The sequence below is a fragment of the Cricetulus griseus genome, chromosome 5 (genome assembly GCF_003668045.3).
Source record: "Cricetulus griseus strain 17A/GY chromosome 5, alternate assembly CriGri-PICRH-1.0, whole genome shotgun sequence".
NCBI lineage: Eukaryota > Metazoa > Chordata > Mammalia > Rodentia > Cricetidae > Cricetulus > Cricetulus griseus.
The window spans coordinates 18,052,555-18,075,956 of record NC_048598.1 but is presented as its reverse complement, the minus strand read 5'-3'; the positions used below and the strand labels follow the sequence as shown (position 1 = coordinate 18,075,956).

At 40.1% G+C, this 23,402-nt stretch overlaps 1 protein-coding gene across 1 annotated transcript in view; it reads left to right on the top strand.

Annotated features, from left to right (window-relative positions):
- Positions 1–4,192: 4,192 nt before the first annotated feature.
- Kmo (kynurenine 3-monooxygenase) overlaps positions 4,193–23,402 on the top strand; it is a 31,800-nt gene continuing 12,590 nt past the window's right edge. Inside the window, exons 1-7 of the mRNA XM_027418897.2 lie at positions 4,193–4,671; positions 10,019–10,088; positions 10,385–10,482; positions 11,612–11,701; positions 15,480–15,528; positions 19,895–19,982; positions 21,714–21,879. Of these exons, the coding sequence (XP_027274698.1) occupies positions 4,615–4,671; positions 10,019–10,088; positions 10,385–10,482; positions 11,612–11,701; positions 15,480–15,528; positions 19,895–19,982; positions 21,714–21,879 (618 nt within the window). The 5' untranslated portion in view covers positions 4,193–4,614. The remainder of the gene's footprint in view (positions 4,672–10,018; positions 10,089–10,384; positions 10,483–11,611; positions 11,702–15,479; positions 15,529–19,894; positions 19,983–21,713; positions 21,880–23,402) is intronic.

Below are 23,402 nucleotides of genomic sequence, written 5' to 3'. Positions count from 1 at the left end.
ATATACTTTATAATCCTAACCCAAATGTTTACACTTTCATCATTAAAGAGCAGCCACAGGTTAATTGTGAAGACAGTGGTGTGTGTGTGTGTGTGTGTGTGTGTGTGTGTGTGTGTGTGTGTAACCCTAGGGTTCCACTTGAATGAAAAAATGGAATAAAAGGAGAAGGACGTGACTACTTCTAATGGAAGCCCAGATCCTCAGAAGGAGATGTTTAGGGTAGGGGCAGGATGAGAAGGGCTGGGAGGAGGCAGAGGTACTGAGGGATGCTGGGAAAGCTAGTCTAACCCTAACCCCCTGTGATATGTTAATAGGTAACTCAGTCATTTGCTGGGGTTTCTGAGACCTAACTCCAGTCTTCTTCAGCCATTCATTTATTTTATGTGTCATCTTGAGTCTCTTCCTCCATGCCCTACTCTCCTACCACAAAATAACACAAACATTTACCGATTGCTGTCATTTCCTAGAAAATGACAACATTGTGTTTGTTCCATACCCTTAATGAAAGACAAGATACATTTCTAAACTTCAGCAGCATTTTCTTTTCCCCCTTCACAGAGGCCCTCATTTTCTTCATATGTGTATCCGTCTATGTTGTTTCAGAAACAATGATTTTACAACTTCATCTCAGGCCTGGCATGATGGTACACCCATTAGTCTCCACACTAGGGAGGCACAAACATGGATTTCTGTGTGTTAAATGCTAGTATGGTCTACATAGTCACTTCCAGGACAGCCAGAGCTCCATAATAAGACCCTTGTTTCAAAAATAAAATAAAATAAAACAACTTTAAAGCCTGCTTCTGAAACAGAATCCTGTGTTGAGAATGTAGCCTTGATCTTCTTAACTTAATAGTATTCTATTTCATGAATTTAAATTTTTATTTATATTTTCATTGTGAGTTTAGTTTAGGTTTTGGTGCCACAGCACATACATATAGGACAATTTGTGGGAGTTGGTTTTCTCCTTCCACTCTGTGGACACAGGGAATGAACTCAGGTCTTCCGGCCTAGCGGCAAGGACATTTACCTGTTGAGCTGTCTCCAGGACCCAAGGGTGTCTATTTGTATTACTGTTTGCTATTTTAAGTTCTTTTTAATACTGGTTTATTTGTTTGTTTGTTTCATTTCTGTTTCAAACCTATCTCCTGTTCCTACTGCACAGTTTAACTTTTTCAAATCCCTTACGATGAGCTTTCTATGAGTGGGATATTTAATATCTTTTTAACAACTGCCTATGACACATACAATATTCCAGAGGTTTTTCTTTTTATGGTTTTTATTTTGTTGAAATACCATGTATTTCAGGGCCCAGGTTGGCCCTGAATTTGAAGTCTTGTTGCCTCGATGATTCCAGGTCTGGGATTGCAGATGTGCATGTCATTTAAAATGTATTAATTAATTCATTAAACACTGAAGTCAATTTTATGAGATAGTACCCACTATGGTCCTTTTTACAAAGAGAATATTGATATCCAAGAACTTCCTATTATTAGCTTTTAATTTCTATTTATTAATGAAATTAAATTTCTACTTGTAGTAGCAATATAAAGTTCCATTTTAGTTAAATAAAATGTATAGGGACATGAAGAAATAGTAACAAAAGGTGAAGTGTGTAGGGAAGGCAGAATACAAGTGACTGAAATGTGGGAAATGTGGCTTAGTTCATTGTTGTCAATAATGAAAATGTATTTAAAGCCTTTTCATTAATGGTTGGCACTGTACCTCTTTATTTTAGGATGCAACCTTATATCTATGTAAAAGCATGTTTTTGCATTGCTTAGAGTTGCAATTTTTAAACTCTGGACTTGTCTGGTAACAGGGACCTGCTTTGTTCTTGTTGACACTTGCTGATTTGTTTGTGTTTCCAGTTTATTTGCACTCTGTTCTTTATGGGTTATGACCTCTGTCCTGCTTGAAGAGGTGAGTGCTAACCTAACAGTTTGCTCTTCTGCTCTAAATCCCAACTCCCAGCTGGCACAATTGACAGCAAGGTTCAAGTCTGCTCAAATCATTCTGGGCCTAAGGATAACAGTTCAGGAACAAAACACATGCACAAAGTTCAGAGTTCCAATCTAGCAGTGAGGAAAGAGACTGGGGGCGGGGGGACCTCTCCCTCCTTTAAATAAAGACCGTGAGGTGTGAGTACACCACCTTGCTGGGGTGGTTAGAAAGGAGTTTTTGTTTTCTTTTGTTTTTCGAAACTTTAAGATACAACAATAAAAAGCTGTATATATATAAAATTATAGGACGTCTATAAGATAAAAACATAAATTTCTCTCAAAAATTAGAGCAGAAAAACAGTATGGATTTGTTCATAGGCTTAGCAGTCTGCTCTGGTAAATATTAAATGATATACAGGAATAAAGTTGGGGGAAACTTTAAACCAATGAATTCCCGAAAGGGCCAATGGAACTGAAGAGATGGTTCAGTGGTTAAGAGCACATGCTTTCTGGCAGGGGACCAGGTTTGTTCCCTAGCATCTGCAGAATCCTCACAACCACCTGTGGCTCTAGCTCCAGGAGATCCTATGCACCTTCAGAACTCTGCAGATACATGTACTGTCATATGCATGCCCTCACATATACACATGATCTCAAAACACAGATACATTTTTAAAAGAAGAAATTCCATTGATCAAGGAAATCTGAACAAGCCAGAGCAAAGTATGTTAACATGAAATGTTGGAACTCCATAAGCAAAGATAAGAACCCAGAATCTTCCAAGGAAGAACATAGTAAGCTCTGTACCAAGAATCTGAAATACCTCAAGATTTAGAACATGGCAACCCTGGGAAAGTAATACTATGACAACGAAAAGTAACAAACAAGAGCCATGGATCTTAAGAAGCATACCATTGAGAAAAAGAACTAAGCTATGCAACAAAACAGGACCGAGAATATATTCAATGGTAGCTAGAGTGTTTAGCATGCATAACGCCCTGGGTTCAATTCCCAGTGATGAAACTTGTGCACGTGTACACACACACACACACACACACACACACACACACACACACACACTTATGTGTTCATGTATAGTAAAGTTTAAAAAGAGATACAAAATTAGACTATTTCTAAGGTTCATGTATGATGGCACAGATCATACAAACAAAAACAAGAAGATAATGTTGGCATGTTGGCCACTCTGTAAGGGAATGAGGGGTCTGGGGCAGCGAATTTCTGGGAAGCTGGCAATATTTTCCTTCGAATTCCATAGTAGGCACATATTATGAAGGAAGCTGTCACACTTACATTTGTGCTTAAGTACTTTACTTCTGTGGGTAAAAGTCCTTAACTTTTGAAAAGCTTCTCCAAAGATACAATTATTTCATATTGATACTAAAGAACTATTGAGTTATATGTTGTTAATCGAAAGAAAATAAATGGGGTGTGAAGAGGTGTGAAATTTGCTAACATGACATTGAAAGGGAAAGGAAGGAAGAGAAAAGAGGAAAGTGACGTCAGGTGGCAAAGTAGGGAAAGAAGAAAAGAGGGCCAGGGAGGAGAAAAGAAAAACAGGGGCGGGGGGCGACTCGGAGCTTGGAGGGGAACAGGGTAATCCACACAGCAAAACCACTGCTAGATGCTTGTTTCTGGACAAAAGAACTAGGTTCCCAAGAATACAGGATTCATAGAATTACCCTTCCCTGTGTGCCCTTGCTGTGTCTTTAACTTCATTGCCATGTGATACCTACTCTAAATACTCAGTTTGCTAGCACCTCTATCATACTCACCAGAAGGGGCGCTATGGAGTGGGTTTCCTTCCAGTCCCTACCAAGTGAATTCTTCGCCATCTGACCAAAAATAAAAGAAATAAATCTTCATGTATGCTTTCATTTTATTCTACCCGACAATACGTCCCAGAAAAGAAGCACAACTCACGAATACTCGCCCCCAAACCAAGTATATTCATCTCAAAAGTCAAAAGAGTGATGAGATGCCCTGAAACCAGACACAAGTCTAGACCCCACAGTGTGTTCACCATTTTGTCCATGGCAGGCACAAGCTAGAATCTAAAGTCCAGTGCTAAAACTCCACAACAACGAGAAATGTGCTCAGCTGGTTACACATCTACAAACAGGAAACTATGAAGATGGCAAAAAAAAAAAAAAAAAAAAAAAAAAGTTCCCAGCAGAGACGGCCAAAGGCAACCAGCCCACAAGAACCTTTCAGGCCAGATTCTAGGTTTGTCTCTGCAGCAGGGATAAATTGTGAATCCAGTCCTCTCACTCTCTGAGAGGTGGAAGATGCTTCCAAACCTCAGACAATACAAGTTTCATTCATAACCGTAGTTTGAATGAAAATGAAACTAACAGATGCCGTAGAAAAAGAAGAAGGAAAGCCCCAAGACTGTTATTTAAAAAAAAAAAAAAAAACGTGTCTTCTACATGGCTGGGTTTTTCAAATTTTGGTTATCGCAATGAATTGTCTCTGAGAGCAGAGCTGATCGGACTTTGGGCTTCTAGCGGGTTAAACACTATCCGAGGAAGTGAGCTTTGACCAAACCTTGCTAGGGCTCCCAAAGGCCCTGGGCTTCTGGCAATAAAAAGATTGCAAAACACCAGCATGTAGGACAGAGAGTTCCAACCTGGACAGAGGTGTTCGGGCAGCTATGGCCTCATCTGATGATACTCAAGGGAAAAGAGTGGCTGTTATCGGCGGTGGTTTGGTAAGACTGTCCAGACGTGTATTGCTCTTCGGGTGATTTTGATTATTATTATTATCTCACTAATGATTGTTTATCATGTGTAGATGATTGATTCTAATAGTTAAACTTTTTAATGTTTAAATATACCTATTATAAGTACAGCATTGTTTTTATTACAATTAACACAATAAGTGCTGATATTGTCATAAACACATGTCCATACACTAATCATGCCTATTTTCCCTTTTACCCCCTTCCTTCTCTCACACCGCCTTCTCTAAATTTTTAGGTCTCCTTTCTTTCCCCTCCTCTGTGTGTTGGTATTTTCATATATGACAGAGAATATGCAGTACTTGTCTCTATGTATTTTTATTATTTCATTCAGCCTGATGTTCTCCAAATCCACCCATTTTACTAAAAGGACCTAATACATATTTTCATTCTTCTTTATGGCTAAATGCTACTTACTCCATTGTGTATGTGTACCATATTGTCTTCATCCATTCATTCACTGGCAGCCACCTCAGCAATAAGTATGGGTAACAGCATTTGTTCTAAATTGTCCTTTCTGGGAAAGGTATTTTTGTATCCACTAAGCATAAGGATGTCTGTTTTCTTTTGTTGTTTTGGTTTAGTGTTTCCTAAAAAACAAAAATAAAACAAACTGAACTTGATTTTGCTACCAAACATGGCTATGTGTTGCCCCACTCTGGTTAATAACTCAGTACTCTCTAATGAGAAGAAAGGGTCAAGACACATGAAATTAATAGTTTTTTAAAACTTATCAGATACTCACTAGCTGTTCAGATAAATGAGAAATAACACATTTGCTCACCAAAATTACTTGGCAATTCCAATGTGATGGGGTGGTGAGTGAGCCCCTTACTTTTTACCTCAGCAGGTGAGGTGACAGGGCTGTCACTAACACCTAGCAAGATGTGAGATTGTGTTGATTTTTTTGCCCCCAACAGTAGGAAGGAGTGTGAATGTGTGCCATATTTTTACAGCCAAAGCTAATCCCCCCCCAAAAAAACTGTATTTATTTCTGCTCAGTAGAACTCTGATAGAATAAAAATATTCCAATAAATGAAAACCATCACACAGAGGCTCCTTAAGATTAAAAATAGAACCTCTCTACAATCTAACTACACACCGGGCATTGGTGGCACACTCCTTTAATCCCTGCACTCGGAAGGCAGAGGCAGGTGAATCTCTGTGAGCTAGAGGCCAGCCTGGTCTACAGAGTGAGTGCCAGGACAATACAAAGCAATACAGAGAAACCCTGTCTCAAAAAAAAAAAAAAAAGCAATCTAGCTACACTACTTCTCCATTTATACCTAAAATAACCAAGTCAGCTCTCTGTAGAGATACTAGCATGACCGTGCTTACTGCTCCAGTACTCCCGGCAGCTAGGTTACAGACTCAGCCTAGGTACCCACCAGAAAATGAGTGGATAAGGAAAATGTTACACACACACACACACACACACACACACACACACACACACACACACACACACACACACCCCACACACTGGTATTATTCTCCCATAAAGAATGATAAAATTATGTTGCTTGCAGGAAAATGGATATGACAGGTCCTTTAATATATCTAAATGCCTCGAAATGAGCATGTATGACTGCCCACATCTGTAACGCTCGGACTTGGCCAGCTGAGGCTGGGGAGTAGACTGAGACTGAGGCCTATGTGGAATGCACAGTAAGATCCTGTGTCTCAGCAAAGCCAAGCAAAACCAAGCATTAAAGAAGATCACTATTTGCTGTGGTTGTCAGGCTTCAGGCCAGGCCTAGCTCTAGCTCTTCCCTATGAATTGTTGAACAAAATGAGAATGCATGTATACCTTGCTGCCCATGGTGTTTAAGGTATTACGGATAAAGGAGTGGGCATTCTAGGGAGGAGAAAGGCAATAAAGAACAAAGCAAGATTGCAGGGAGATGCAAGAACAAGGCAAACAGGGCAATACTTATAGCAGGTCTTGGCAGTTTCTGTTTGTAGTGGGATCAAGGACAGCCCTCTGACAAGATAATTCCAGACACCTACATGAGATGCAAAGCTGACATGGCCAGTGTCTACAACATTTGAGAGGATCAGGGAAGAAGGCTGTGTTTTACTCAAAGTTGCAATGCTCTTAAAGGCCTTGGGAGGATTTTAGATTTAGAAAGATCCTTCATGCTTGGCATAGTAGTGCATGCTGTTAGTCAAAACTGGGAAACCGAGGAGGGATTAAAAGTTCCAGGTAAGCCTGGGCTTCATAACAAGTCCCTATCTCGAAACAAACAAACATTCTGCAAGCTTTTTAAGGAAACATCTGGGGAAATTAGGAGGAGATAAGACCAGTTAGAAAGCTGCTGTACATTGATGAATTACTCAAGGGTAGCAGCAATGATGTCTCTTTAAGCATCTCAGAAATCCAAGAAGGGAGGGAACAAATCTGCAAAGAGTTGAAGAAGATGCAAAAGTGAGCCAGTTTTCTGTGGATTTCTCCCTGAATAACACTCAAACTCTTTCTCTGCTGTGAAATGGCTTCCTACACATGCCCTGAAGCTCCTCAGCTGTCATTGCTGTGTTTGTTTCTGACAGTGATTTCCAAACTCAAAACGCTGTTGATGCTAAATTGGTTTCAAGTGTTATTGCTGCTCAGTGACCTGGAGATCTTTCTACACTATAGCCAGTGTAAACTCAGCCTAGAGAGTGTGCACAGCCCAAAGGAACAGGCATGTCTGCCTCCAGGCAGTGGCTCTTGGGTTTCCTCAGTTTCTACTTCCCCCAATTTCTTCCTCTTGGGTTAAAACTAAATCCCAAGTGTTGAACTCAACTCTTCTTCCTTTTTGGACTCCTCACACAAAGATCTCTACATTATTCTCCACCTAGTCCTTCCCACTGCCAAAATCAGGTCATTAGAACTTTCACTTCTCCTGAAAGAAACATCCCTGATGCATAGACCTCAACAAAGCTCATGTAATCTTGGGCCAAGGTCTTTATACAGTGTCATTTAGGTCAAGTCTATCATTTCTACAAATGCTACTGATATGTACACATAGAGGACATGCTGTTAGCCTTCCTTAGTGCACTTATTTTAGTAATACTAAAATAAATTTCCATTCAGTTTTTTATTGATATTTTACATTATGTTTTGCAAAGAAATGAACTTTTTGTTACATTTTCATAACATGTCTGTCATTATACTTTATTTTTCGCTCATCGTTCATACAGTTCCCTCCCTGTCCTCTGTCCTTGCCTCTTGCTGGCCATCCTTCTCTCCTTCTATTTTTATGTCATACATATACACCCCCCTGCCTCCTTTAGACCTCTTCCCCCCTCCACACTTACTTAAACCTGTGTTGTATATATGAGCAGGAAAAGCTGTTTATCTTCATGATCTTGCTTACTCCACTTAATAGAATCATCTCCAACTCCATCTGTTCCCCTGTAAATGTTATAATTCCATTTTCCTTTACAGCTAAATAAAATTCCATTGTGTACACTGCCACATTTTATTTTCTTTTCTAGATTTTTTTAATTAAGTTAGTTCTTGGACAGTTTCCTGGTATAAAATGCATACTATTTACTCTCTCCTCCCACCCTCTGTAATCTCTCTCCCACCTCCCTCCTCCTTATCTGTCTCCCAGATTCCTAATTTTGCTTTTGTTTAGTGACCCATTTAGTTTAACAAGGATCCTCTGTGTGACCATTCATTTTCCTTCCCACTCTTGAGGCTCTGAGATTCCTCTCTGTCATTCCATCCCTAGGCCATCTTACAACAGGTGGGGTGGACTTCAATGGGCTGTGGAAGTCTATCTTCCTTTGTTGGGGGGGGTGTCAAGGGACATTTTTGTTGTTTCTACGAATCTCCCTCCATCTTTTGAGGCTCTGGTTTCATCAGAGAAGTTTTAACTCTATGTCCTCTGCCTTTATCTCTCCAATGGTCTTGGTGGGTTTTTGAAGTACTTCACAGAAGCCAGTCTTGCCTACATGCAAAAAATGTATTCCTCACACCTCATTTGTTCCCCGCTTACTGGTGTGGGTTCTTGGTGCAGTACTTTAGAACAAATGCAGAATCAGTTCATAAATGTCCACGCCCCTAAGAGGGGCTACCTTCCTGAGGTCCTGCTTAGTGTGCCCAGTTTCCTCCTTCCTCCACCCTCCTTCATTATGGTCAGGAATCCAGCTGTGCCTTTACAGAGTCTTGGGAAGCTTGGAGTGCTTTACACATCACATTTCCTGTCTCTTAGTCACTTCACCACCTAACAGCCGAAGATGACACTGCCGGTTATTCCAAATTATTCACTTTCTCCAGAAAGTGAGAAGAAATAACACTTTCAAAGGGTAAAGCCTACATCCCTAGCTGTAGAACCAGACCGTGAAGGTGAACATACATGCCTAGGTTTTCATCTTAGCTTCATCTGAACACCACATATGCAGAACAGGAATTCTCACAGTCTTTGATATACTACCGTGACTGGGCTTAAAGAAGGTGCTCCTAGTTACTGCTTTTGTTGTTGTTGCTAGCTGGTTGTTAATAATAAGTGCTTGCCAGCTCACCCTCAACACAAGAACTTCCACTAACTTCTTCTTCCTCACCCACTGGAACACTGCCATGGATATTTTCCTTTTAATTAATATTTTTCTCATATCCATACCATATGATCATATATGCATTAATAAATGTAAATACATATTTTAATGATATATTTAAATACATATACTCATGGCTGTGTCTCTGTTATCCTTTTTGTAAGAATGTCACATAGTATGAATCATCTGTAACTCACTCTTCACTTATACTTTTGTGTAAATACACCAGAATTCATTTGTTCATTCCTTTGTAATGGCCATTTTGGGATGCTAGCAGGGTATTTTCTCATTTATTTGATTATGAAAAGGTCTTCTTTAAATATTCCAACACCTGTCTCCTCCTTTGCAGAAGAAAAGCCAAACCTTTGTCTACAACTATACCACTTAATCTTGAATTAATCTGATTGTTTTGTTCTTTTCTTTCTCTCTTGTTTTTTTTACATTATTGTGGAATGAAGTCAGAGTGTTGCTCGTGCTAAACAGAGGTAATATTCCCAGTTACCTTTTGATACTGAGACAGGCTATTCCTAAATTGCACAAGCAGGTCTTGAACACAAGAACCTCCTACCTCAGCTGGATTATAGGCTTACAAAATCAGGTCTATATGATCTAACTTATCTTGCCTTTCATCTTCTTGGGCAGTGACTACAACTACGTCCATGTAATGAATGGACTATATATCCATCAATACACAATAGTATGTTTTCCACCAAAGTATCTGTGAATGTACAGAACCAGATGAAGACATGAAAAAGATTGTTTTGATTTCTAGGTTGGAGCATTGAATGCATGCTTTCTTGCAAAGAGGAATTTTCAAGTTGATGTGTATGAAGCCAGGGAAGGTAAGTCAGTAACAGAGAATGGGGGAAGAGTTTCCCATTCTTTAATCTATTTCTTTGGATTTTCTAAATAAAAGAAGTTTTAATGTCAGAAATTTAAGATATAGGAACTATTAGAATACTTTTAATGCCTCAGTGAACTAAACTTACTAATTTACACCTGGTATTTTGTTTAGACAAGTTAATGAGTCTTTTAATTTGACTCTGACTTTAACAATTGCTCAAATGCAAGGGTTTATGTACTCCTTAGCCACATTTGAGGAAGTGTGTGCAACACAGAATCTGTTTCCTGTTTTTAGATATTCGAGTGGCTAAGTTTACACATGGAAGAAGCATTAACTTGGCCCTTTCTTATAGAGGACGGCAAGCCTTGAAGGCCATTGGTCTGGAAGATCAGGTACATTGTTGATGCAGTTTGCTTTCTTTAAAAAAGTGTGTGTGTGTGTGTGTGTGTGTGTGTGTGTGTGTGTGTGTGTGTGTGTGTGATATAGACCTATGTATTCATGTATGTGTTGGGTGAACACACTTACACTAGTACCCACAAATGCCAAAGGAACCTGTTGGATGTCCTGCTCTGTCATTCTCTACTTTATCCTCTTGGGACAAGGTCTTTCACTGACGCTTAAGTTTGCCACTGGGGATCCAAATGCAGGTCCTCATGCTCACACAGCAAGCACTCTTACTCACTAAGCCATTGCCCTAGTCCTCGTAAGTTTTCCATGGAGATGTACATACTCGATGGTTTTCAACAATTATGGCACTGATTTCATCCTGATATGAAATGTTATTTGATACCAGCGACCTGCCTATAAAAATTCATTCAGCAAAGGCTTGGAAAATTCCAGACAACAAGCTAGTGACCACCTAACACATGATGGGGCTGGAGACTTGAGGCATGGGGCAGGGAGTTGAAGACATGACACTACGATCCCATCTGATATCATGTCTCACACTGGGCTTACAGGAAGATGCACCTCTGATTGGTTGGGTAGGGGTGCTGTAGTTTCTTTTCAGGTGCTATGATGAAACACTCTGATCAAAAGCAAATTAGGAGAGGGGAAGCTTTGTTTCATCTTACAGGGTACCGTCATCATTGAGGGAAGTCAGAAACGGAACTTGAAGGCAGGGCTGCTTGCTGTCACATGCAATACTACCTCTAACCAGAGAGTTCACACACCAAGGAAATACAACAGATACCAGGGAGGATTGCATTTTTCTCCTCACAATGGCCCTGTCCATAGTCATAAGAAAATCATTTAGCCCCCAACTCAATATCTCTAGCACCTAACCACTCCCCCGAGTCTACAATACCTGGTTTAAGCCAGAGAAATGTTCATTTTCTTCCAATTTAAAGAAACACTGGCATATTCTGGAGCAAAGTAGTCACTGAGTGACTTTTCAACCACATTAGGCTTCCTGGGTCCCTTTAGAGGTTTAACTGAAAAATCCCATTTTCATACTCATCTATTTAATTCTCATGGTGTTATGTCGTGGCGATGGAAACAGCTGTTTCTGGTTCTTCTCAGATCGTTTCCAAAGGTGTGCCCATGAGAGCAAGAATGATCCACTCTCTCTCAGGAAAGAAGTCTGAAATTCCTTATGGGAACAAGTCTCAGGTAGGTCTGCATGGGAGGAAGTGAATTATGAATGCATCAGTTCTAACTGAGCCCAACACCTGCAATGTGTTGGGAAATTACCATGTTATCTGTTGTTGAGTATCATGTACAAGGACACTGGGGCACATGGCACTGCAGTTGCCTTCCCCTAAATTACCATCTTGCCCTGGATTTGCTTATAATAAGATGTATAGAATGAACCAGAAAAGCTTTCAGTACTTCATAATTCCCAAAACAACAGAGGCCAGACGGTGATGTGGTCTTTGAAAGCAAATCCATTATCCTGCTCTATGTTTTTCTGGCCTTTCTCTTGCTGACATTCATAGCTGGGAGAACATGTATTTATATCTAATTATACTCTTTGGGTTTACTTCTTTGAAAGAGGATGAAGGCCCCAAACATCCGCCAACAAGAGGGGAATTCCCAGTTTGCTTTGTTTTTTCTGGAGCCCTGCCTTATGAAGCACAGAGCCTGAGTAAGGTTCACATTCTTCTGAAGGACAAGGGACAGCCATCTGGTTCGTGGAGAAGAAGCATCAGTAGAGTAGAGTAAGACAGGGGAGGCTTCACTGTGTGGTATGGTCAGGAAATGGAACAGTGGCTTGGAGAAAGGGGGAAGTTGTAGCTCATGGAAAGTCTACAGAGAAGGTAAAAATCTGAAACACTTGGTAGAAATTTTAAAGCAGTAGCAAAATAGAATCACCCTAATCAAATGGAGGAAAGCTGGGCAGAACTTCATTTCTAAGACTTAAATCCAAAATGCAAAGTGTCTATCAGAGGTTTGATAGAGAAGTCATGTAAATTCACTCTAGCATAGCGTAATCTTCAGAATTATTGAACTTGAACCATGCTTTAGAGAAGAGGAACAGCCTGCAGACTTGCATGAGATGCATCAAGGCACAAAGAAAGCAGCTTTCTTCTCAGGGGTGTGACCCGGAAGCCTGGGCAGCACTGCCTACAGCCCCATTGCTCTATGAGTCCCTGGCAAGTGACTCACACTATCAACTCACTATTCTTTTGTATTGCCATGGAACATCCTAAGGATGGTGAGCTGTCCAACCAAGTTCACTCCAGAGCCCTGTCCAATCACGTATCAGTGGACAGATACGTGTCCAAATACCACAGAAACTAGATGAAGAAAGTGACAGGGACAGGAGGCCACAATGCTTTCTTCAGCTGTTGTAGTGGGGATTGATTCCCCAAGAGGGACCAGGTGTAGGAGGGTTCCAATTTTGGAGCCTTCACTACAATAGGGAGGAAGCGGTCCCTTTCCCACCACCAATGCTATTTCTCAATTCTTACAAACTGGGTGAGTGCTAAGTTTACAGCCACCCTCATTCTTCAGTTTCTACATGACTGCATTGGCATCTGTTGTGTTTTAGTCAAACTTAAAGGCCACTTTACCCTTTAAGAACTACATCAAGTTATTTTGAACCACTCGGTTGCTCTGCCTGAGGAAATACGGTCATCCTTGTTTTTGTCAGAACAGCCACTTTCTGCCTTTAGACTTATTAGTTCCCTGAGGGATCTGCCTTTTAGACTAGCTGTCGGAGGCATGTACTATGACAAGACAACACTGACTCCTGCTTCTGAGGCAATGCCATCCCGACAGTGGAGTCAATGGTAGAGAAGTCTTGGTGGCCCTATTGGACAACTATGTCTATTGGTTCCCAAGCACACAAGCCCTATAGCCAACATGCAAAGACTATTTTCACCACATTAATTTAAACAAATTTATAATTGGAACATTCCCTAATGTCATCTATAGCATTTCCTTGTTGTGCTGGGAGTGGAGACCAGGGCCTTGTACAAGTTGAGCAAGTACTCTACCCTTGAGCTGTAGCCCCTGGCCTTTCATGCTCACATTTGATTTCCACTGAAATGCAGTGACACCGGAAATAGAACTGTGAGGCAAAGAAGAGGTCTGTCTTCTTACATCAGCGTTATGAGGAAGCTCACCTGTAATGACTACTCAGACAGTGTATAGCATTGAGAGCCTTTATTCCAGCTGGCTGAGACTACACCCAAGTATCCGGGGACCTACGTTAGACCCCAAGTGTCCAGAACTTGGTTTTGTTTTTTAGGACAGAGGCCTTGTCCAGTCATCTTGCTCAGCATCCAAGGTGGGGTGGAGGGGTTTCACAGAGTAAGCAGTTTGAAGCAAGCACTTTTAACAGAAGCTAAGTGGTTAGCTGGAGGGAGATTCCACAACAAACAAGCAGTGTTAACAAAGGCTAAGCTAATTGGCTGGGACAGGCCGACCTTTGCTTCCTAGATAGAGTTGGGCTGTTTTCCATGGGATTCTCCATCAAGGAGATCAAATTCCAGTTAAACCTAGAAACAGCCTCAGCACAAATCCAAGATGAAGGAACCTCTTCATTGTCTTCCCCTGTCGAAAAGGAAACAAGCACCTCCCTAACCACTGTCACTGTGGTACGCCCGAGTTATTTTTATACCAAGTTTAGATTTGGCTGCTAAGGTAAAATTTCTACTTCAGAATGAGTGGAAGAACCTATGTTAATATTTTTGTGTTAAAACCTGTGTAGTTAGAGTAAGGGATTATCAGCCTACAATCCACACTGCCAGAGAAACTAGTAAACAAGGAGGACCCTAAAAGAGACAAATTTTGTCCTCTGGAGAAGGGGAAAGGTTCAAGATCCCCTGAGCAAATTGAGAGCATGGGAAGAGGGGGGAGAGAGCTACGAGAATGAGAAGGGAAGAAAAGGAAGAATGCAGAGGTCATGAGGGAGCAGAAAGGTTGAGTAAGGTGTAGATTAGAAGAAAGGATATAAGATAGGTAGGGTTTTAGTTGGGGGGGTGGTAGTGGAGGAAGGGAGGGAGAAGGGAACTGGGATTGTCATATAATTCAATCGTGTTTGTAACTCAAATAAAACAAAAAAGAAAAAAATAAAAGACAGTCCTGTGGGAAAAAAATAAAAATAAAATAAAAACTGTGTAGTTTCCCATAATTTGGAAAAATGATATGCTTTAAATACTTAATGACTTCACTCTAAATCATAAGACTGTATTGTGACTTTCATGGTCCATGGTAGGTATGCTTGCCAAGAGGTAATTCATATTTAAACTTAACTTTTTATGACTTTATTGTTATGATGATGAATACAAGCAACCTATGACTTATTATAGATCAGTTTTTATTTTACTTGATTTTCTTCTTTCTGCTTTTAAACTAAACTAAAAATAAAACATTTTAATCGATGCTTAAAGTATTTTGGTCCCTAGACACCATGTATGCCTGGCATTATAGGACAGTCAACCTGCTACATTTTACCACAAGGTCTGAAAGACTGTCCTTTTCCTAAACCCCCAGCCCTACCCCGTGTTACTCTCACATACAGTTTTCTCTGAAATTAAGGTCTTGGAGGTAGATTTGGGGGGGGGGATGGGGGAACAGTGCATTTGCTCTGATGTTATCAGTAGTGAAGCAAGTAACAACCATTTTTAGAGTTCTGATGGAAATATGAAATTTACAATGTTAAAATTATGTTAATAAAACCAGTATTTTCAGTGTATGAGAAGGATTTGACTTATCGAATCAAACTTTGAGAAAGCCTAAGTTAAAAATGTGGATATTATATTAAGCATAGTTGGTTAAAGTTGTTTGTTGTCATTGTATTATTGTTGTTATTATTATACCAATTAGCTAAATGGTTCTAAAACTAGTTTACAACCTTCTAAATAGTGAAAATTTCTTTTCTGAGTAACTTAGAGTGGGATTTGCCCCTCAAGAAACAATGTCTACTTTGTTTCTCTTACAGTATATCCTTTCCATAAGCAGAGAAAAGTTAAACAAGGATCTACTGACTGGTAAGCCTAATGCTTTTGTTCACTCAGCTCGTCATGACTTAATAGAGTTTAGAGTTTAGTTGTTGTTCCTTTTTATGAACTATAAAGAATAAGATTGTATTCAGTACAAAGCCCTTGAAAAGTGAAAAAATTGCCATAATGTCTCTTTTCATCTCATCAATTATTTAAGTGAAAATAATTCATTCCTTAGATACTGGAATTCTACCAGCCATTGTCTGGTCAAGAACTCACAGTCTGATGGGTCAATAGACATAAGTAGACAACTTGCCTAGTGCCCCGTTAGATGTGCATGTCAGGAAGATAAGATGTGAAGGCTGAGAGGAGGCTGCAACCTTGAGGGCATTGCCACAGTCCCCAAATGCCTAGCCCAGGCCCTGAACAAAGTTAGACAGCAGTGTGGTGAAGGGGAGGGCAGACTCAGGTCTGAAGAAGACCAAATGTGTGAGGGGACTGAGAAAGAGGAAGATGGAAGATCTAGCTCTCAAGATTGTCCTCTGAGCAACTAAGAAGAACTACCAATAAACTGGAAGCTACTGGCTGTTAAGTAAATCTGCAAGTTTAACCATCCCACCATATCCCTGGTAAATATTCACACCCCTGGGAAACTTTCACACCTGTGGTAACCTTTCACACCCATGGTAACCTTTCACACTCCTGGTACCTTTCCCCTAGTAACCTTTCAGTCCTCATTACATTTAACAGTAGATTATACCAGTTCAATGATTATACAGAACAAATTCCCTACTGGCATAGCATACCCCTCAAATATTTCTACTATCTTCTTTTTTTAATTTTAAAAACTTCTTTTGCTTTTGAGATAATATAATTGCATCATTTCCCCCTTTCCTTTCCTCACTTCAAAACCTTCCATAAAACCTTTCTTACTCACTTTCAAATACATGGCATCAGTTTCCATTAATTGTTGTTACAGATACAGATATAGGTATATATCTCTATACAACTTTTTTCAGTCTGTATAATGTTATTTGTATATTTTCAGGGCTGACCATTTGGTTTTGGATAACCAATTGGTGTGTTCTTCCCTGGTGTCTTAGGGTTTCTATTGCTGTGAAGAGACACCATGACCATGGCGAATTTTATAAAGGAAAACATTAAATTGGAGCTTACAGTTCAGATGTTTAGTCCATAACATCATGGCAGGTAGCAATCAGGCAGACACAGTGCTGGAGAAGGAGCTGAGAGTTCTATATTTTGATCCTTGGGCAACAGAAACAGCTTTGTGTCCCACACTGGGTGTGTCTTTAGCATAGACCTCAAATCCCATCTCCACAGTGACACACTTCCTCCAACAAAGCCACACCTCCTAATAGTACCACTCCCTGTGGGTCAAGCATTCAAACACATGGGTCTATGGGGCCATTCCTATTCAAGCCACCAAACCTGGGAAAGACAACTGATTTCTCCTGTTCTCAGCTTGCCTTGCCTATAGTTCTCTGTGTAGGGTTGGGGCCCCAATGGCTCCCACCCCATCCACTTCTTTGTTGTCCTTGTTCAGCTTGTGATTAGGCAGCCATGTCAATAAGACTTTATGGGTGTAACTTCTGACATTCCCAGGAGACCCAATCTCATAACAAACTCTCTCATCCTCTGGTTCTTTCAGTCTCTCTGCCCCCTTCCACACTGTTCCCTGAGCAGTAGGTGGAGGCCTGTTTTGTAGATGTATCCTTTGGAAGGACTCCACGACTCTGCATTTTGTTTGGTTGTAGTTTTCTGTAATGATCTCCATTTGTTACAAAGAGACATTTCCTTGATGAGAGGTGAGAGCTACACTTAATCTGTGGGTATGAAGACAAATGTTTAGAAACTGGTTAGGGATTATTCTGGTTTAGTGAAGTATCAGTTGTAGGTTCTCCTCCAAGATCCATGACTTCACTGGCCTTGGGGAGTTGACTGGGTTCTCAGTACCAAGCATGGTTTCCCTCTGGTTGAGTTTCTATTGTCTTTTTAACCAACCCATATTGAAACGTCCTAGTTGCCTCTGTCTTTTTTAGAAAGTTAAATGTTCCATAGGATTAATTTAATCTCTAGTTATATTTGGAATTGTTTTTCAGCTAGACAGTGGATAGAGTGGGGCCAGTGGACCATACACATCCCTGTCCATCTTTAGAAAGAAGATAAACCAAGCAGCTTTTTAGAATAGCAATGTCACAGACCTGTTTAACATCCTCTGGATTTACTAAAATAAAGATAATAGCAAGATGTTACTGAAGCACCAGGCACTATAGCAAGTGCTTCACTGCACTGACTTCCACAACCCTCCCAACAGCTATGTGAGGCAGGAATTAAGTTTTATCTCAAATTTACAAATGGAAAAACAAAAGTTTAGAGATCTTAGGTCCTACTGTTATGAGTGGTAGAATCTAGAGTTGAGCTTTTATCTGTTTATTCCCAAGTCTCTGCTTTTTAGCGACTCAGTTTCTGCCTTTATTATTATATATGAAACACCAGCTAATAGTAAAGAGTGTAAAGAGTGATATATATATATATATAATATATATAATATGCATATATATATATATATTCATGTCTTGAGATACATGACAGACATTTCCACACTGTTTTTCTTTGAGAATGTGCTTTGCAGACTCTAAATTAGTAAAAAGGTGCATGTATCTGTGTGTGTGTGTGTGTGTGTGTGTGTGTGTGTGTGTGTGTGTGTGTATTTGTGTGTGTGTGTGTGAGAGAGAGAGATGAATCTCTTTTGCAAGGCATGAAACATGTGATCCACCCATTCCACATATTTGATCAACCATACTTATTTTTCTCTAATTTAATAACCTCCCCTCTAAAAACATTGTAAGTGAACTCCATTCTCAGATGAACCCACATTTCATGTACCAGTGTTTCGTGGTTTGTTCATCTATTTGCTATTAATAACAAGGAAAAGAAGATAAATGTGGTTGGGACATTCAGTAATTCCTGTATCAAGACACTTTAAAAAAATATTTTCCTAAAAACAATTCTCAAGATCTTTATGTCATGTTCTGCCCTAGGAACCTCCCAAGGTGGCACTGTCTAGTCTGGAACCACAAATGCCAAGCCACATGTGTAATGTTTTAATTATATAAACATGTCTTTATTGTAACCCAGAATAACAAAAGCTAACTTTTTAAAGAAAGATACCCTAACTGTATCATATCTGATTTCTGCAATTATGTAACAAAGAAATTGTCATTTTTCTTTTCTCTTTTTTATTTTGCTTTTCAGAAATATATTATTAATCTTAGTAGAAATAATTTCCATTTTCACTAGATTATTTGTTGGTGGCAGGGAAGGGGGGTAGTGGTTCATTTTCTTATTTCTTTTTAATTCCTTTTTGTTTTTTGAGACACAGTCTTACTACATAGCTCAAGCTGGCCTTGAACTCATGATCCTCCTGCCTCAGCCTCCCGTAAAATGTGATTAGAGGCATGCCACACTACACCAAGCTTGGCTGGTTCTACAGTTACTTAGTATCCAAGTGCCATGGCACTGGGAGTACCATGAGTCAGAAGCCCCAAGGAGAAAGAGATAGACAGGCATGTATACTGGAGGGAGTATTCTTAATGGCTGAATGTTTCCAGTCACAACTAGAGCCTTAAAGGCAACTTTTGAAGTATATGACAACTGTTTCTTTCCAGGAGCACAAACAATCACAGGGATGCTGGAGTTTGTTCAGCTATTAGTTGAGTATTTTTGAAGCTGTTTTTCATTTGTCTGTATTTTTTAGAATTTATACTAGACTATCCACAAAATGGTTGTCAAATCACCATTTTAACAAATTCATATCATATTAAGAATAAGTGTCTTCCTTGGTGGTGGTGGCACACAATAATCTCAGCACTTGGGAGGCAGAAGCAGGAGGATCTCTGAGTTTAAGGCCAGCCTGGTCTGTAAGTGAGTTCCAAAACAGCCAGGGCTGTTACACTGAGAAATCCTGTCTCAACAAAACAAAACAAGCTAATTAATAATAATAATAGTAATAATAATAATAAATTAAAAATAAATAAAAAGAAAAATAAAGCCCATGTACTACCATGTCCAGCTTGAATTAAAAAAAAATAGCCAGATGTCATGGTAAATGCCTATTAAGACCAGCACTAGGGAGGCAGAGGCAAGCAGATCTCTGTGAGTTTGAGGCCAGTCTGGTCTAAAGAGTGAGTTTCAGGACAGCCAAGGCTATATAAAGAATCTCTGTCTCAAAAAACAGCAAAAAAAAAAAAAAATTGTACTACATAAGACCCTGTCACAAATTATTAAGTAGTATCTTTTCCTCCTATTGGAAGCAAATGACCAGCATTTCAGTTTGATTAGGTACAGTCAGATTTGAAACGCAGCTCTGTTTACCTTCTGTTTCTTCCCTCAGCGGTGGAGTCATACCCCAGTGCGAAGGTGCACTTTGGTCACAAGCTGTTGAAATGCCGTCCCGAGGAAGGGGCGGTCACCGTGCTTGGGTAATCACCATTCAGGCTTTTTGGCTTCAGAGGGCAAGGGTGGGAGTGGAGAACTCTACCTGCAAACTTTGTTTTTTGCTATTTTGGAAGAGTTGAATGATTACTGAAGCGAGAATTCAAACAGTCTTCACAGCCAGGCCTTTCTGTTTGAGAATAGTCCCCAGATGCTTTCTGAGTACCCCGAACTGGTAATTCTTAATTTCCACGCTCGAGTGACCTTTCTCTGTTCAGACGCTCTCTTCCTTGCAAAGAGGAGGCCCTCCCCAGCCTTGTGTCTCGTGTTCTTTTTCATGGCGTGACTTCTTTTTAAAGTCCCACCTTCGGAATACCATACATCAGTCTCGGGTTACACAATCATTTGTAAATTCGTATCTCTGGCATTAACATGTGTGCCCAGATCTCTGTCCTCATTCTCAGTCTCAGTGAGGTCCTGGTCAATGATGTGCCAATCCAACTATAGCTGCATTATCTTGGATTCTTAGAGCCTTTCTCATCTCTCTTGCCCAGTTCCCCGCTCCCCATTCCGGTCTTCCCTGGGAATGTTTTGGCATAATCAGTCCTCATGGTGTGCTCGGCTCCCCTGTTTTCTCCCATTACATCTGTACATTCTCATCACCGCGTCTTTCATTCTACGCTTTCCTCTTCCTGTGATCCGATGGTGTCCAGCTTTTGTCCCTGCACGTGTGGGCTCCTTGCCATCCCTCCTGTGTGTCCCCACTTCCACTTCAGATTGAAAAGTCAGCTTCCTAAAACTGCCACTCTTCAGTCATCATCCTTCTAATGGAGGAAATCATTTTCTGCCTTTTGCCAGAATCATGAATTTAAACTTCTGTCTTGATATCCAAAATTCTCCTTATCTCCCCCTTTGCCCTCTGTGCCTTCTACAGTTAACCTTCTGAACCTACGGATGCTTTAACCACTGGTACAAGCAACCTCAGATAAAAGTATCCAAAACAGAGATGGCATCTCCAAGAAAACACAACAATAAAAGAAGTCCTCTGTGCTGACCATGCAAAGGCTTTTTACTCTTGTTCTTGCTCCCTGATGATTCAACCTCTCACACAGCTTTCCTAGAGAGAAACTGGAGCATCTGGGAGGGGGTGTGGTGGGTGTAGAAATACTGAGTGTATGCAAATACTTGAACATCTGCAGATTTGGATATTCTGGAACCAATCCTGGAAATCGACAAGGGGCAAGTGTGTTCTACTCTTAAGCTTATTATCTGGTATCCTTTACTCAAACCAAGCTTGTTTTCTCCAGCAAACCCTGGTCACATGCCTGCAGAAGCTCCTGAGGCCACTCACACTTAGAGTGTCCCCTCACACTTCAGTGTCCACTCACACTTCAGTGTCCACTCACACTTGCAGTATTCACTCACACTTACAGACAGATGTCTTTACCCCTTCACTTCTGGACTGCTTTCCCGTCTTCTCAAGGTTTCCTTCAGTCAGCTCTGTCCACTTCTGGAGCAAGCACATCTGTCTTTAGTATCAGGGTAGTGGCACATTATTCTCATTCTCAAAAGTAAAACCGTGTCTGGGACCAGCATTTCCATCTTAATTTTAAATCTGTTAATTCAAGTTAGATAAAGTCAGGCTCTAAATGAGCTGTGTAAAAGTGGGTGTTTTGAGTTACCTTTGGCGTTTGCTTTTTACACCCAAGTAGAAATATATTACTATTTTCACTAGATGTTTTTGTTGGTGGCGGGGAATGGTTCATTCTGTTTTTCAGACCTGATAAAGTTCCCAGAGATGTCACTTATGACCTCATTGTAGGATGTGATGGAGCCTATTCAACTGTCAGAGCCCACCTCATGAAGAAGCCCCGCTTTGATTACAGTCAGCAATACATCCCTCATGGGTACATGGAGTTGACAATCCCACCAAAGAATGGAGAGGTAGGTCTTCTCCCTTCCTGTAGCCCTTCCCCCACAGGAGCATTTAAGGAGAGCTAGTGGAGTAGTTTAATAATGTATTTCTGAAAAGATATTTAAATTGAATTTTTCTCATTCCCATATTGTTCCGTTACTAAAGAATATGCTGTGCCAGAAGCAAAAAAATGCTATGAAATTATTTTAATATAAAATTTTATGTTTAAAAAATAAAATGAAACTATTTTACTCTGTCATAATCAAACAGAAACTTATGAAAAAGGAAATACTAACAGAGATAATATAAAAACATTAAAAATTATAAGACAGAGTGGATAACATCAAAGGCTTAATTTGCATCCAAAACACCCATTCTAAAGTTCTGATCTGATTTCATCTCTCCTAGATGAAGTAAGTCATCTATAAAATATCTAGTTAATTGAGACAGAGGAGTTACATTCTAACATACTGTACAGGGCAATCAAGTGGATATTTTTTACATCTCATTGTCTATTTCTTCCTCCTCATCAAATCGATCCACTAATTTCTCTGTGCTTGTTGTATGAGGCTCCCGACTCACAGTTGGAGAGCTGGTAACTCTAGATTCCAGGGTAAGATAGTTCTGTTGACAGGCCAGCCCTCATGTCAGCAGAACAGTGCCCAAGAAGGTAGCTGTAAGGTAATCACTTACATTTCAGCCACATGTAATTATTGGTAATGATTAGTAGGGTTTTTCTTCTCAAGGTCTCATTTTTTCAAACAACAGTGTCTTGAGACAAATGTGGCCCAAAGACAGTGACAGCTTAACAAGACCCCAAACAATTCTAGGCAATAGTTTTTTTTTTTTATTTCTCTCTTCTGAAAGCATTTATATATTTAAGTTTTTGGACATGTATTGTGCACTCAGCATATTCCTACCCAGGAACATCTGCCCTTTTTTCTCCCCTCTCCCACTTTGTCCCTTATATAGTTTTACTTCTACTTTCTATATATAGGCACGATTTTATGTATCTAAGTAAAATCTAGGAACCAAAATTCAAGAAAACATATGTTTGTAAGATCAGCTCAGATCACTTCCTGGAATTTTCTAGATCTTTGCTTCCTCTCTCCTCTTTCTCGCTCTTTTTTGAGGTGCAACTTGCCCTCCGTCTCTGAGGTGTGGAGTGGGAAGAAAGACTGGATACTACAGCTTTGGGTATTATTAGGAAAATATCTTCTTTCTTTTCATTTTTTAAAGGTTTGTAAACTTAGCTTTACTATAAAGCCTATATTTTATTTTATTTTATTCTTTGAGAATTTTATGCGTGTATATATACAATGACGGAACTGCCTATCTCCTCTGGACACATCCCCCTCCTGGCTTCATCTCCTCCTCCTCTTTTTATTCTTAATCTTATTTTTTCACACACTAAGTCCAGCTAGTGCTGCTCATATGTGCACAGATACGGAATCATCCAGGAGAAAGATTATCCATCCTCTGGCCTTTGCTATCAATTGCCAGAAGCTCCACGGGAAGACACCGTGCCTGAAATTCATCTCCCTTATCTGTG